Source organism: Ahaetulla prasina, chromosome 15 (assembly GCF_028640845.1).
Source record: "Ahaetulla prasina isolate Xishuangbanna chromosome 15, ASM2864084v1, whole genome shotgun sequence".
In the NCBI taxonomy this organism is placed as follows: Eukaryota; Metazoa; Chordata; class Lepidosauria; order Squamata; family Colubridae; genus Ahaetulla; species Ahaetulla prasina.
Genome location: NC_080553.1, coordinates 9,001,146 through 9,018,178, shown reverse-complemented (window position 1 = coordinate 9,018,178; position 17,033 = coordinate 9,001,146). Strand labels below are relative to the sequence as shown.

The 17,033-nt window shown below is 45.1% G+C and overlaps 1 protein-coding gene across 3 annotated transcripts in view; it reads left to right on the top strand.

The window, feature by feature from the left end:
- Positions 1–17,033, top strand: part of TANGO2 (transport and golgi organization 2 homolog) — an 87,844-nt gene that overhangs the window by 58,367 nt on the left and 12,444 nt on the right. For all 3 annotated transcript variants that reach the window (XR_009152205.1, XM_058158417.1, XM_058158418.1), the window contains exons 6-8: positions 6,671–6,741; positions 11,536–11,689; positions 14,422–14,526. Coding sequence is in view for 2 of the 3 variants with exons in the window: in XM_058158417.1 (XP_058014400.1) it covers positions 6,671–6,741; positions 11,536–11,689; positions 14,422–14,526 (330 nt within the window). In the remaining variant the exon portion in view is untranslated. The remainder of the gene's footprint in view (positions 1–6,670; positions 6,742–11,535; positions 11,690–14,421; positions 14,527–17,033) is intronic.

Genomic DNA, 17,033 nt, shown 5'->3' with positions numbered 1-17,033 from the left:
AAAAATGAGGAGGAACTTTCTGACAGTGAGAACAATCAACCCATAGAACAGAAGCCTTCGGAAGTTATAGGAGCTTCATCACTTGAGACTTTCAAGAAAAGATTGGACTGCCATTGGTCAGAAATGGTGTAGGGTCTCCTGCTTGAGCGGGGGTGGGGGGTTGGACTAGATGACCTACAAGGTCCCTTCCATCTCTGTTAATCTGCTACCTGAAAGGAGGTGGGAACCAGGGAGGGGTCAGAAGGCAGTGGATTAGTTCCACTTTAGCCAGGCAAAATGCAGGATTTCGGTTACAAATCCTTGGATATAAAGGATCTGAGGATATAAGGAGCTGAGTAAACTGTAATTTTCCTTATTAGGTTTCATGGGTGATCTGATATCTTGGGTTCCCAATATAGATCTAGTTCCAGTTCGTTTAGTGACCGTTCCGAGTTATAACAGCATTTTTAAAAAGTGACTTATTTTTCACCCTTACAACCCTCCAGCATCCTAGAATTAAGGAGAAACTTCCTAACAGTGAGGACAATTAGCCAGTGGAACAGCTTGCCACCAGAAATCATGGGTGCTCCATCACTGGAGGTATTTAAGAAGAGTCTAAAGACAGCCATTTATCTAAAATGGTATAGGTCTGTGATGGTGAACCTACGGCACGCATGCCACAGGTGGCACGCGTAGCCATATCAGTGGGCACGCAAGTTCAACTCCGGCGTGCATGCAAATGCTGGCCAGCTGTTTTTTCGGGCCTTTTGGGCCCACTAATTGTAGGGAAATAGGCTGTTTCCTGCCTCCGGAAGGGCAGGTGGGGTGGGGGTGGGGAAGGCCCATTTTTCTCTCACACCTGGCTCCAGAGCTTCTCTAGGAGTCTCTGGAGGCTGGGGACAGCAAAAAAAAAACATCACTTCCTGTCCAAGTTGGCAAATGGGCAGTTTCTGGCCTCCGGAGGGCCTCCGGGAGGGTTGGGAAAGGCCGTTTTCGCCCTCCCCAGACTCATAGAAAGACTCTGGAGCCAGGCGAGAGAAAAAAATGGGCCTACTGGACCATCGCGTGCCAGGAGCAGGGGGGCAGGGGGGATCACGCGCGCATGCGTGGGGGCGGGGCGCATAGAACTATGAATGAGGGCACACGCGCACGCAACTCCCCCTGCCTCCCCCCCCCCACCTCCTGGCACACGATGGCAAAAAGATTAACCATCACTGGTATAGGTTCTCCTGGCTTGAGGCAAGGGGCTGGACTAGAAGACCTCCAAGGTCCCTTCCCAGCTTATTCCATTCTATCCTATCCCCACCGTCAGGTGATCAAAATTCAAACGCTTCATCTTTACGACGGTTACGCTGTTTCCCCCCCCCCACCCGCACAGGTCCCGTCATCTCCCCTTTTGCAATCTTCTAACAAGCAAAGTCAGCAGGATCCGCTTAACGAACCATGTCGCTGCAGCGATTCACTTCGCAAACAAAATAAGGTCGTAACCTGGAGCAAAATTCACTCAACTTAACGTCTTGCTTAGCAACGGAAACTTGGGGGCTCCACTGTGGCCATAAGTCAAGGACTACCCATATGAACTTAAGTCGCGGGGGTAGGAGGGGCTGCTAAGCCTACTGTTGTTTTCGTGATCCTTTGTGGGGTATCTATTCTCTGTGCACTAACAAAACGGAATGGAGGAAATTTCTCGTTTTGCTGTCGTGCAGAAACGTCTCCATGAACACTTTAAAACACACACACACACACACACTTCTGCAGCCTGGGTTTTTTCTTTTTTTCATTCCTTTTTTGTTGTTGTTGTTTTTGTTTGTTTTTGCAATCCCGCACAGGGAGGGCTGGTTGAGGAAAGCTTGCATATTCTATAAAAATTGCAACTAAGAGATTGGCTCAATTTATCAGCGGCGCGTTGAAGTGGCTTGCTTTGCCATAAATAATAAGCGACTCTCCTGAGCGGATGATGTATCCCCAGCGCTGGCAGCCGGCTCAAGAAACTCAAGATCTGTTGGAGGAATTGACTGTTCCCAGGCTGGCAAGCCGAAAACTGATCAGGGGGAGCGAGCCCTCTAGCCGCAGCTTCACGGTATCGTCCTGAAAAGCTTGGAGGTGTTTGGAGAAGAGGACCTGTCCTTGGTGCGCTCTGAGCTTGGCTGGGGTTTTGGGGGTTGCTGGTTTTTTTTTTTGCAAACGTTTCATTACCCAAACTAGGTAACCATTCGTACTTTTGTCATTATCAAACAACCAAGCTTGGAGAACATCAAAGACCCCCGCAGTCCTCTTCCTTCTCCTTTCTTTCTTTCCTCCTTCTCCTCTCTTCCACTTTCTCCTCCTCCATTCTTTCCTCCTCACCTTCCTCCTCTTCCTCCTTTCTTTCCTCCTTCTCTTCCTTCTCCCTTCCACTTTCTCTTCCTCCTCCTCCTCCTCCTCTCCTCCTCCTCCTCCTCCTCCTCCTCCTCTCCTCCTCCTCCTCCTCCTCCTCCTCTCTCCTCCTCTCCTCCTCCTCCTCCTCTTCCTCCTCCTCCTCTCCTCTTCCTCCTCCTCCTCCATTCTTTCCTCCTCCTCCTTCTCCCTTCCCCACTTTCTCCTCCTCCTCCTCCTTTTCTCCACTTCCTCCTCCTCCTTCTCTCTTCCACTTTCTCCTCCTCCTCCTCCTCTTTCCTCCTCACTTTCCTCTTCTTCCTCCTTCCTTTCCTTCTCCTCTCCTCCTCCTATACAAACCCCATTCCCTTGTAGCACTGATGATGTTCCTTAGCTGGGTCATGAAACGTCTGCAAGCTCAGAGAGCACCAAGGACCCCATCTTCCTCCTCCTCCACCTCTCCACAATGCCCATTCCCTTCTAGTACTGATGATGTTCCCTAGCTGGGTCATGAAACGTCTGCAAGAAATCAGCCAGCTCAGAGAGCACCAAGGACCCCATCTTCCTCCTCCTCCTCCTCCTCCTCACCCCACTCCCTCCTAGCACTGATGATGTTCCCTAGTTGGGTATTGAAACGTCTGCAAGAAAACAAGCAAGCTCAGAGAGGACCAGGCACTCCGCAGTCGTCCTCCTCCTCCTCTCCACAATGCCCACTCCTTTCTAGTACTGATGATGTTCCCTAGTTGGGTCATGAAACGACTGCAAGAAAGCCACCAAGCTCAGAGAGCACCAAGGATCCCTCATTTCAACCCTGAGCTACAACGATTCCCCTTTATTAAAACCTATCCTGTTTCTTTCTTTCTTTGCTCATTTTTGTTGTGCTAACAGCATCTACCTGCCTGCCTGCAAAACAGGTTCTTGGTTTTCGTGATCCTCGTTGCTAAGACCTGGCCTGTTCTCTCTTAAAACCATTTTTATTTATTTATTTTATTTTTTTGCTTTGAGCTGGTGGAACTTCCCCTTGCAATAATCTTGACTGTTCCACTGGGGCCCCAATTTGTGATCTAAAACTGGCCAAAAAAACCACACCTGCAGTTTTACCTGTCGAAAAAGAGACGATGCTTTTGGACTTCGCCGTTCCGCCACCAGACAAAAAACCTCCGCCTTTAAGATGAGCCTTTATTTATTTATTTATTTATTTATAATTTAATTTCTATACCGCCCTTCTCCCGAAGAACTCAGGGCGGTTTACAGCCATATTAAAATACAGAGAATAAATAACAAATTGAAAAAGAATTTAAAAACAAATATTTAGCAGGCCAATCATACTAAAACGGTCTTAGACGGACATAAAACCCCTTAAAATTACAATTAAAATACACTCAAAATACACTTGGGCTAGTCCCGCCCGGTGAAATAATAAAGTCTCCAGTTCCCGCTTGAAGGTCCGGAGGTCGGGGAGTTGGCGTAAACCCGGAGGCAACTCATTCCAAAGGGCTGGTGCTGCCACAGAGAAGGCCCTCCCCCTGGGGGCCACCAACCGACATTGTTTGGTCGACGGCACCCTGAGAAGGCCCACTCTGTGGGAACGCACAGGACGTTGGGAGGCTATAGGTGGCAGAAGGTGGTCTCGTAAATAGCCCAGTCCTAAGCCATGGAGCGCTTTAAAGGTGGTCACTAACACCTTGAAGTACACCCGGAAGGCTACCGGCAGCCAGTGCAGGCCACGCAGGATAGGTGTTATATGGGAGCAACGCGGTGCTCCCTCTATCATCCGCGCTTTACCCTATATAAGCTCAACAAATATTAGGGAGTTAGTTAATTTCTCTCTGAAGGTTTTACGGCACCAAAGATGGATGTCTAATTCATATCACTGCATATATTTGACTAATTAACTTTTCATTTGTTTGGGGACGAGTTTATTATGCACATCTACGCAGATAATTTTATTCTGCTGATGGACTTCTTTTTTTTTTTCTTTTTTCTCCTTCTACAGCATGTTTTTTCCTTCGGTAAAGATTGGGTGGTCTGTTGATTTGGCTTTTTTTCCCCTCCCTCCTCCTTCCTTAATTCCATAGGTGTAGTGTTGACATTGAGTTCTATTTATGGTATGGTAATTTTAAGTTTGTTGTTGTTGTTGTTGTTTTAAATCTAATTGGTTCTTGAATGCAGTTGGTGATTATCCCGGGAGGATAAAAATAGCAGGCATGGATTTTGCAACGAAGGAGATGTGATTGGAATATACAATGGTTTGAATCAGTGAAATACATTGGAAAATATTAATAGCCAACTAAATGCAATTGGCACAAGAAACTGTGCTAATTTATTATATTGGACCCATCTTGGATGCTTCTAACATTGCGGATGGAAGCGTTGGGGAGGCAACAATCAAATTCTCACTGGATAAATGGAATTTTCTTTTTTTTTAATACTTTGAAGGAAGAAAAACCGAGCTACTCTCGGGCAATTCCATTTCTCTCTCTTACCTTCCAGCAAAACGATTTTCCTCATCGGATCTTAAGCTGCTAATTTCAAAAGTGTTGGGGTTGTTCTTGTTTTTTTAAAAAAAGTTAATTTTAAAAGCAATTTCATTTGATCAAATCTATAAAAATATTTTTTTTCCCCGTGTGCTGGAGTGCTCTGCTCGCTTTTCTTAAACCGGTGTCCCTACTGCAGAAATGTCATCAGATTCATTTGAAGAAAAGAAAAAATGGTTTGCTGATTTCTGAACAGAGGGGGTGGCGGTGGGGAAATCTTGCTGGGCTAACGATTGCAAAACATTAGAATTGAATCAATTTGCGGAGCTGCAGAAGTTTGATTGTTGCCTGTACAAGAGGGTGAGAGACAGGTAAAGATAAAGGTTCCCCTCGCACATGCGTAGTAGTTGTTCCCGACTCTAGGGGGCGATGCTCATCTCCGTTTCAAAGCCGGAGAGCCAATGCTGTCCGAAGACGTCTCCATGGTCATGTGGCCGGCATGACTCAATGCCAAAGGCGCACGGAACGCTGTTCCCTTCCCACCAAAGGTGGTCCCTAGTTTTCTATTTGCATTTTTTTTACATGCTTTCGAACTCCTAGGTTGGCAGAAGCTGGGACAAGTAACAGGAGCTCACCCCATTACGCGGCACTAGGGATTCAAACCGCTGAACTGCCGACCTTTCAATCGACAAGCTCAGTGTCTTAGCCACTGAGCCACCGCGCAGATAGATAGATAGATAGATAGATAGATAGATAGATAGATAGATAGATAGATAGATAGATAGATAGATAGATAGATAGATAGATATGGAGATGGATGGACGGATGGACGGACATAATTGCAGAAAAGAGAGATGGAGAGAGAGACAGATGTATATGAATAGAAATAGATATACTGTATATGAAGATAGATAGATAGATAGATAGATAGATAGATAGATAGATAGATAGATAGATAGATAGATAGATAGATAAAGGTAAAGATTCCCCTCGCATATATGTGCTACTCGTTCCTGACTCTAGGGGGCGGTGCTCATCTCCGTTTCAAAGCCGAAGAGCTAGCACTGTCCAAAGATGTCTCCGTGGTCATGTGGCTGGCATGAGTCAACGCCAAAGGCACACTGAACACTGTTTCCTTCCCACCAATCTACCCATTCGGTCCCTATTTTTCTACTGGCATTTTTTTACGTGCTTTCGAACTGCTAGTTTGGCAGAAGCTGGGACAGGTAACGGGAGCTCACCCCGTTACGGGCCCCAGGGATTCGAACTGCTGAACTGCCGACCTTTCAATCGACAAGCTCAGCATCTTAGCCACTGAGCCACCACTTCCCTTTTGAGAGACAGGTACCTTGGTCTGTGTACCAGTGAATGACTCGCTGGGATAACCATATCAAAACAACTTCCCTTACGTGTGGCCAGAATCTGAAAATAACATTTAAGGCAGCACGGTACTTAAGCAAAATGGTTCAGTTAAGATCGTCATATTTGGGACCGAATGGGTAGATTGCAGGGGTGCCACCGAAATATAATTTTATCATATATTTGTATCTTAAATTATTGTATTCTATTCCAATTTCATTTTAGACTGTATTTTATTCCAATTCCATTTTAAATCGTGTTGTATTCCAATTTCATTTTAAATTGCTTTTATCAAAATTTTGGTAATAACCTGTTTGTTTGTTTTTTTGCACTTTGATGTGGCCCAAGGGCTAAACAATAAATAAAGCTGTAGTAGATGTTAATGACAATGTGCAAATAAAGGATAAAGGATAAGTAGAACTGAATCAAAGATTTAAGCTCCCAGTTTTTACAAGGAGAACTTTTTGTTTTTTACTTCTTCTTCTATTTTTATCTTTTAGCACCAATAACGGAGATGTAATTTACTATTACGGAAACAAAGGAGACCCAGAACCTCTCTTCCTAAATCCCGGTGGGTTAAATTTTGAAAATAAACCAAAACCAAAAACATCAAGGGTACCTTGATTTATTTAAATCAGGGGTCTCCAACTTTGACAACTTTAAGACTTGTGGACTTCAACTCCCAGCAAAGCTGGCTGAGGAACTCTGGGATTTGAAGTCCACAAGTCTTAAAGTTGTCGAAGTTGGAGACCCCTGATTTAAAGCAGTGGTTTGGCTGCATACCTGCATGTGTATCTTTTGCCATGATGGACATGAAGACAAAGGGATGTATGTATATGTCATATTTTGAGAGATTCAGAGGTGGGCAGCTACGGCTTGCTTTGGACCTTGGCAATTTTAAGACCAGGGAACTTCCAACTCCCACAATTCCTCAGCCAGCCAAGATGTCTGGGAGTTGAAGTCAACCGGTCTTAAACTTGCCAAGGTTGGACGGTTGACTAAAATCCAGAAAAGCTTCTTGTTCTGTCTCCGTCCTCACTTTGGAGTAACGAGCTGGCCTACAGCCACTGGATACACGGCTCCTATTAGTCCTGGCCGAGAAAACGCAGCTGCCTGCCAAAAAGTTCAGACAGATTAAGTCTTCAGCTCACTTCGACACGGTTCAGCTAATTTGCTTCCCGTGGAACTGAGAACAGTCCCAAAACTCTTTATATATCCTGTGGGGTGGGGCTCCTGCCCCACTCTTCCCTTTGATGACACCATCTCTCTAATCTTATGAAGCGCGGGTCGATCCAGGCTTGATTGGTATGATTATCAGCTGCATCTGTAGGCGTAGCCTGAGGAAGGGAGGAATCGGGATGTCGGCCTCATTACGTCCTCCGACTGGCCTGGTTCTGGCTCCTGGAGCCGGGCCAAAGGAATCGGTGCTCCTGAGGTAAGCCTTACCGGCCCTTCCCCCTCACTCTCGGAGTCACTTTCGGGCATGGGGCCAGGTTCGGAGGCTGGAGCCACAACACTTCTATTTCTAATGTTCAGTTTGTTAACACTGCCAGTTTCAAGATAGTTTGCAGGTTGGGATACGTGGTGATGGTTTTCCGCGTGAATGATAAAAGAGTTGTTGATTCAACACATCTGGAGAACAACCATTTAGGGAGAACACACTAGAGGTAATCTTTACATCCATTCCTTTAGCGACCAAAGTTACACTGGAGAAAGCGAGTTACAGTCGCTCCTCACACTTACGACTAACGCAACATCCCCACGGTCTCATGATTAAAATTCGGATGTGGCAGCTTGCAGGGTGATGGGATCGCCATTTGCGTCTTTCCCAGCATGATTCCAACACACAAAATCGGGGGGGGATTTGCTTAATGACCTCCTAATTCACTTAACGTCCGCTAATCACCTTGCTTAGCAACAGAAATAAGCCATAACGTCAAGGGTGTCAAACTCAAGGCCCATGGGCCAGATTCAGCTCACGATGTTGTCGGATCCGGCCTATGGGCCGTCCTGGTCTAACCATGTTGCTTTGGCCCGGTCTACCGGATGCAAAGAGGATGTCAGGGTTCCGACAGATGCCCTAATTAATTCATGAGCCTCCAGCCAAGTTTCAAAAGAAATCCAGTTATATATTAGGAGCAACATGTCAGCACATACCCAAGTGAAGTCAGCTCTGCCCCACGTAATTTATTTCCCAGCTATGACCCTGTTTCCCCGTTCCACCCAGGGTGTGTCATAAATCACATTCTCCAATGGAGCACTTTCATGGGCTGTAGAGAACACGCCTCTCCAGCTGGCTCTGGTAACGTAGGCTTTGTGAATTGACAGAAGAAACATGCCAGCACTTTGGGGAATGGCGTCAAACTGGCCACGCCCACCTAGTCGACCAAGCCCAGTGAGTGGTGTCAAGCTGGCCACGCCCACCCAGTCGGTCACGCCCCTGACCCCTCCCCCCGAGGTCAATCACTGCCCTGATATGGCTCTCAATGAAATTGAATTTGACACCCCTGCCTAATGAGAAGACGACGTTACAAAAAAAAGATGATCTTGGGTAGTTTCCTCTCCCCCCCCCCCAATAATTTACATAAATTATACATTTTTCAAGTAGGAGAAAGGAAACCCCATTCAGATTTGGAGGGTTGTGTTTTTAATGGTCCAGTTTAATCAAAGTAGTTTCAAGCTTCTCTGGAATCTGTTTCTGATCTGATCTCTTCCCGGAAAGATTGACACGTAAGAGACCTCATTCAAGGTAGCTAAGAGCAGGTGACATAAGTAGTAGTTATGGTTTTGTAACACAAACCGCACGCAACCCCAGAAGGCCAAGCTTGCATTGCGAAAGGCCACTGTTGTCATTCTGCAGTGCCACATCTCCCCTTGTGCGAGAGCCACGGTGGCGCAGTGGGTTAGAGGGCAGTACTGCAGGCTATTTCTGCTGACTGCCGGCTGCCAGAAGTTTGGCAGTTCGATTCTCACCAGGCTCAAGGTTGACTCAGGTTTCCGAGGTAGGTAAAATGAGGTCCCAGATTGTTGGGGGCAAGAGGCTGACTCTGTAAACATTTCAGAGAGGGCTGTAAAGCACTATGAAGCTGTATGTGTCTAAGTGCTATTGCTATTGTCCCTTCCTTTTCTCCTTCCTTCCTTCCTTCCTTCCTTCCTTCCTTCCTTCCTTCCTTCCTTCCTTCCTTCCTTCCTTCCTTCCTTTTTTCTACCCATCTACCCACCCACCCACCCATCCATCCATCCATGGTGGCATGGTGGTTAGAATGCAGTATTGTAGGCTGACTCTGCCCACAGCCAGGAGTTCGATCCTGACTGGCTCAAGGTTGACTCAGCCTTCCACCCTTCCGAGGTGGGTAAAATGAGGACCCAGATTGTTGGGGGCAAGAGGCTGACTCTGTAAACCACTTAGAGAAGGCAGTAAAGCACTGTGAAGCGGTATATAAGTCGAAGTGCTATTGCTATTTTTTTTTTTATTTACATTTATATCCCGCCCTTCTCCGAAGACTCGGGGCGGCTTACAGTGTATAAGGCAATAGTCTCATTCTATTTGTATATATTTACAAAGTCAACTTATTGCCCCCCCCCCCAACAATCTGGGTCCTCATTTTACCTACCTTATAAAGGATGGAAGGCTGAGTCAACCTTGGGCCTGGTGGGGCTTGAACCTACAGTAATTGCAGGCTGCTGTGTTTTAAGAACAGGCTTCTTACAGCCTGAGCCACCACAGCCCCTCCTTCCTTCCTTCTTCCAGTTGACTCAGTTGTTGGGGGCAATCTGTAAACTGCTTAGAAAGGGCTGTAAAGCACTATGAAAAGGTATATAAGTCTATTGCTATTGTCCATCCTTCCTCCCTCCCACCCTCCCTCGCTCCCTTCCTCCCTCCCTTCCTTCCAAGGTCAGTAAATGAGGACCCATATTGTTGGGGACAATATGCTGACCCTGCAAATCGCTTAGTGAGAGCTGTAAAGCGTTGTAAAGCAGTATATAAGTCTAAGTGCTATTGTGTGTATATTTGGGGGCTTCTTGTGATAACCCAGCTCTGGGAACAAAACAAACAGGGAATTCTTTTGATCAAACAGCCCTAATAAACCTTTTTGCTGGGTAAGATAACTGCGAACCTGCCATTAGCGGTTTCCATTTACAGTATTCAATGCCTAGCAAAAATGACTTTTATCATACTGGGACACGTGGCATCGAGGCTTTTATGTCCCAGCTTATCTGTGGCAAAACTACAGGCTTGCGGATAACAAAGTCTCGTTGTCGCATTGAAGTCTCTCTCTCTCTCTCTCTCTCTCTCTCTCTCTCTCTCTCTCTCTCTCTCTCTCTTTTTTTAAGCAAGCTGTTCCAAACATATCAACCTTCCAGATTATCCAGGGTCTATTTTCTATCGTTTTTGTTTTTTTTAATTCTATCCTAAGCAAAATCAGTGAATGCATATCTGGCTGTCTAGTTAATAAATCCCCTTTTTTACCCCGCAAACTCAAAAGTGGCTTCACAAGAACTTCGCCGTATCCCAGCATTTTTAGTTCCCTAAAACTGAGCTGCACGCACGGGGTAAAATGATTTAGTGCGCAGCGAGAGTTGAGCCAAGAAAAAGCCATGCTGCCACGATTTCCATGTTTCTACTCCAACATACAGTAGTGGACAAAATTGTGGAAACATTTTGGGAAAAGTGCATTTTTGAGGTTTGATGGCTAATAACACCACTTTTGCGGGGGGAGTTTCAAGATAATCCTGTTCCACTGCTGGAATGGCCTGGGAATAGCCCAGGCCTTCACCCAATGGAAAATCTATGGAGCCGACTAAAGAAACTGGTTAATCAGAAGCGACCCAGCAATAAAACCCAGTTAATAGAAGCCATCATTCAATCTTGGTTTCACATGATAACAGCTGCAGAACTCAAAGACTTGGTTCATTCCATGGGAAGACGTTGTAAGGCCATCATTCATGCTAAATGTTACCCAACTAAGGATTAACTGACATAGGGATCATTTTTGTATATCTCTTTTTTTTTTATGGTGACAATTCTTGTATATCTAATTTTTTTCTACGTGTTTCGCTTTTCTTCTTTATACTGTAACTGCTATTCTGATTGCAAATCCTTCATAAAAGTTATTGTGTTACATTCATGATTAAATTATCTTTCCATTGATATATAATTTTATGGTACTACTCCCCCCAAAAAAAAAAGTGGTGTTATTAGCTAGTTTTAGAAAACACACTTTTCCCAAAAGGTTTCCACAATTTTGGCCGCTACTGTAGCTTGCGTGTCGTGAAGTTCTCACCAAGGTGAGCAGCTGCTGTGGGCATCTTCTTCGTCTTTCATTGCGAAACGCCTGACGGTAGATTTGGTCTCTCCACACAGGGATATACGGCTTGAGCAATTCTTTGCTGGATACGCCCTGGAAGAAACTTCAGTACGGAAAACAGCTTTTTTCAGATGTCATCAAGCAGAGCCAGAACCTCAAGAAAGAAGACCTGGTCCAGGAACTGATTAAACTGATGAATAACCAGGACCCGTAAGACTCCGTATCTCCTCTTGCTTTGCTCCAAACCATTCTCTGGGTGACTGCAGATGTCCAAGTGTCTTGAGATATTGAGACTTGTAGGCCGTCAACATCTGGGAGAATCATAACTTCTCCTGCCTTGACTTACAGACCGACTTAGTTGCGGGCGGCATTGTCCCCATCCAGAATCCATAGTATAGATTGGAATGGAATGGAATGGAATGGAATGGAAGAATAGAATAGAATAGAATAGAATAGAATAGAATAGAATAGAATAGAATAGAACAGAACAGAATATGGAATGGAATGGAATGGAATGGAATATGGTATGGAATGGAATACAATACAATACAATACAGTAGAATACAATAGAATAGAATAGAGGAATGGAATGGAATGGAATGGAATGGAATGGAATGGAATGGAATGGAATGGAATGGAATAGGGAACGGAACGGAACAGAATAGAATAGAATAGAAAATATGGAATGGAATAGAATAGAATAGAATAGAATAGAATAGAATAGAATAGAATAGAATAGAAAATATGGAACGGAACAGAATGGAATAGAATAGAATAGAAACTGGAATAAATAGAGAATAGAATAGAATGGAATAGAATAGAATAGAATAGAAAATATGGAACGCAATGGAACGCAATGGAATGGAATGGAATGGAATGGAATGGAATAGAATGGAATGGAATGGAATGGAATGGAATAGGAACGGAACGGAACAGAATAGAATAGAATAGAAAATATGGAATGGAATAGAATAGAATAGAATAGAATAGAATAGAATAGAATAGAATAGAATAGAAAATATGGAACGGAACAGAATGGAATAGAATAGAATAGAAACTGGAATAAATAGAGAATAGAATAGAATGGAATAGAATAGAATAGAATAGAAAATATGGAACGCAATGGAACGCAATGGAATGGAATGGAATGGAATGGAATGGAATAGAATAGAATAGAATAGAATAGAATAGAATAGAATAGAATAGAGACTGGAATAAATAGGGAATGGAATAGAATAGAATAGGGAATAGAATAGAATAGAATAGAATAGAATAGAATAGAATAGAATAGAATAGAATAGAATAGAATAGAATAGAGACTGGAATAAATAGGGAATGGAATAGAATAGAATAGAATAGAAAATATGGAACGGAATGGACTGGAATAGAATATAATAGAGACTGGAATAAATAGAGAATAGAATAGAATAGAATAGAATAGAATAGAATAGAATAGAATAGAATAGAATAGAATAGAATAGAATAGAATAGAACAGAAAATATGGAACGCAATGGAATGGAATGGAATAGAATAGAATAGAATAGAATAGAATAGAATAGAATAGAATAGAATAGAATAGAATAGAATTCCTTTATTGGCCAAGTGTGATTGGACACACAAGTAATTTGTCTTGGTGCATATGGTCTCAGTGCACATTAAAAAAATGTACATTCATCAAGAATCCTAAGATACATCAAGAGACGCCTTTGCTACAGGCTGGGCCATCTTTACCTTGCCCAGGCTCATGTCAGAAGGCGCCATGCCATCCAACCGAGCGAGACTTGCCGTTATTATGAGGTCAAGGAGCTTCTGGCCCACAGTGACCTCTTATCAATAAGGGAGGCCGGAATGGTTGGGGATCATTAGTGGACGCCGTAGTTCAGCAGCCCCCAATGTTTTGGGTGCCACAGAAAGCCGTTTTTCCACGGATCCAGGGGGATATGGTTTTGCACACTGCCTGCATCCTATGCGTGAGTGGATGGGGCTTTGCTTGCTTGTGCGGCCTGGTTCCTGTCTGGCTGCAGTCCGGTACTGGTCCAGAAACTGGGGATGGGGGATCCCTGCCATAGTTGATCAGGGATATGACCCCAGGTTTCCCGCCCCTCTCTGCGAATACCTATCCCTAAGACCTGCTTGCACTTTGGGCTCTTAAGAACAATTGTACGAGTAGTCCTCGACTTACAACACTTACGTCACTTAGTGACCGTTCAGAGTTACAACAGCCCTGAAAAAAAGGGACTTACGACTGGGTTGTTTTTTTTTCATAGTTACGACCTTTTTAGCATCCACATGGTCATGTGTTCCAAATTCAGGCGCTTGGCAAGTGACTCGCATCGACGGCGGTGGCAGCGTCCCGGAGTCACGCGATCCCATTTTGCAACCTTCTGACCGGCCTGGGGAAGCCAGTTCCACTGAACAATTAGATACTAACTTATCAACCGCAGTGATTCACTTGGCAACTGTGGCAAGAGAGGTCGTACAACGTGGGCAAAACTCACTTAACAAATTTCTCATTTGGCAGCATAAATTTGGGGCTCAAGTTATGGTCGTAAGCCGAGGACTACCTTTACTGGTGTCTCCAGTAAAAACATCTACAAGATTACCCCTATTTTTTCCCCCCATCGTTTAATGACCCCATAATCCCTTGCGAGGTGGAGTCGAGGCAACTGAATGGAGGCGAGGGTTTACTGACTGGATGCCTTTCCTGTCACCAGTATGGAATTTCGCAGCAGATATGTTCTCATTGTGCCCAGACAGATATTTCATCAGCTTCTACCTAGGATTGAACTCACAACCTCCTGATTGTGAGGCGAGAGCTCCACCTCTAAGCCATGGCACCTTTTACAAGACTACCCCTATGCCACCAATAAAGACCCGCCTAAGCGCAGGAAGTCGGGAATTTCAGTTCCACGATCTCTGATTTGGCTTCTTTTTGGTCCAGTCAGCTTCCGGATCCTGCAATGGAGGACCAGGGAAAGGATTTCGTCCTTCCATTCCTAAACAAGTACGCAGCTCTGTGCGTCCGATGTCCAGATTATGGAACCAGGTAAGAGGAAAATTTCACTGTCTGAATTATACTTTAGAGAACTTGTAGGCGAATGCAGTCCTCCCTGACTATGTTGTGGCCCGCCCAGCGAAGCTAGCAGCAGAATTGGATAGTGAGGAAGTTGGGGAGGAACATGGGCCAGTCCTGGAGTCTGGGGAAGGCTCTGATGAGGGCCCTATGTTGGAGGCAGAGATGGGGCCAGGGCCGTCTGACAGTTGTCAGCTACCTTCGGAGTCGGACAACAGTAGGGCAGAAGAACAGCTGGAGCCTGTTCCCAATGTGTACATGCGCAGAGTTGTCAGACGAAGGGAACAGCTAAAGAACAAGGGTCGACTCAGGAGTAAGGCCACAGGTGGACGATGAATGGCCCCTCCCATAGAGAATAAAGAGGAGCGAAAGGGTAGTAGGGTTACATTAAGCGAATTAGTTCGCTTAATTAGTTTGTGACTCTCCGAGACTCCTTGCCAAGTTTTGAAGATATTGGCCTGGCAGCTCCCCAAGCCAGATAAGATCTGTGACTCTAAATTCTCTCTTGAAAGACTTTGCTGGATGTGAATGAGAGGAATTCACAGTAACTTAATAAAAAGGGGTTTTTGTCGGGACAAGGAATCTGCTTCATGATCTTGGGAAGCCTAGGTCAGAACAGACTACAGCTAATCCTTGACTTGCAATCATCCATTTTGTGACCACTCGAAATTACAATAGCACTAAAAAAATGAATGAATGAGCTGGAAAGGACCGTGGAGGTCTTCCAGTCCAGCCCCCTCCTGCTCAAGCGGGAGTTACGATCGATTCTGACACTTGACACTGCTCGCAGCGCCACCATGCTCACGGGATCAGAATTTGGGCAATTGGCAATTGGCCTGTACAGCAGTTGCAGTAACTGGGATCATGTGATCACCAGAGCCACAGTGGCACAATGGTTAGAATGCAGGAGTGCAGGACTAAGTCTGCTGACTGCCGGCTCCTGACCGGCTCAAGGTTGACTCAGCCTTCCATCCTTCCGAGGTGGGTAAAATGAGGACCCAGATTGTTGGGGACAAGAGGCTGACTCTGTAAACCACGTAGAGAGGGCTGGAAAGCACTGTAAAGTGGTATAGAAGTCTAAGTGCAATTGCTATTGTTCTTCCTTTTCTCCTTCCTTCCTTCCTTCCTTCCATCCATCCATCCATTCATCCATCCATCCATGGTGCACAATAGTTAGAGTGAAGTATTGCAGGCTGATTCTGCTGACTGCCAGCAGTTCAATCCTGACCAGCTCAAGGTTGACTCAGCCTTCCATCCTTCCGAGGTGGGTAAAACGAGGACCCAGATTGTTGGGGGCAAGAAGCTGATTCTGTAAACCACTTAGAGAGGGCTGTAAAAGCACTGTGAAGTGGTATATAAATCTAAGTGCTATTGCTATTCCTTCTTTCCTTCCTTCCTTCCTTCCTTCCTTCCTTCCTTCCTTCCTTCCTTCCTTCCTTCCTTCCTTCCTTCCTTCCTTCCTTCCTTCCTTCCTGACCGGCTCAAGGTTGACTCACCTTCCATCCTTCCGAGGTAGATAAAATGAGAACCTAGGTTGTTGGGGGTGAGAGGCTGACTCTGTAAACCACTTAGAGAGGGCTGTAAAGCACTGTGAAGTGATATATAAGTCTAAGTGCTATTGCTATTTTCCGTCCTTCCTTCCTTCCTTCCTTCCTTCCTTCCTTCCTTCCTTCCTTCCTTCCTTCCTTCCTTCCTTCCTTCCTTCCTGACCTGCTCAAGGTTGACTCAGCCTTCCATCCTTCCAAGGTGGGTAAAACGAGGACCCAGATTGTTGGGGGCAATAGGCTGACTCTGTAAACCGCTTAGAGAGGGCTGCAAAGCACCGCGAAGTGGTATATAAGTCTAAGGGCTATTGCTATTGCTGTTTGCGACTGTCAAACCAAGTCCATTGGGGAAGCCAGATTTACTTAACCAACCGTATGATTCATTGAACAATTGCAGTGATCTGCTTAATAATCATGGCAAAGAAGAAGAAAAAAGGAAATTGGCTGTGACTTGCTTAACAACCACCTTGCTTAGCACCTGACAGTCTGGTCCCAGTTATCATAAGCAAGGAGTAAACCTGTAGTAGTTTACAGCAAGGAAAGGTCCACCCAGATTCTACTGCTGGCAGTCACTAGATAGGGAGGGTATACTTTTCTGCCCTTTTTAATAGAGAATCGGTGAGTATGGATATACCTGATGTAAATAGAGTTTACCTAAAGGTAAAGGTAAAGCTTCCCTTCACACATATCTGCTAGCCGTTCCTGACTCTAGGGGGCGGTGCTCATCTCCGTTTCAAACCCAAAGAGCCAGCGCTGTCCGAAGACATCTCCGTGGTCATGTGGCCGACATGACTCAACGCCAAAGGCGCACGGAACGCTGTTCCCTTCCCACCAAAGGTGGTCCCTATTTTTTCTACTTGCATTTTTTACCTGCTTTCGAACTGCTAGGTTAGCAGAAGCTGGGACAAGTCACGGGAGCTCACCCCATTACGCAGC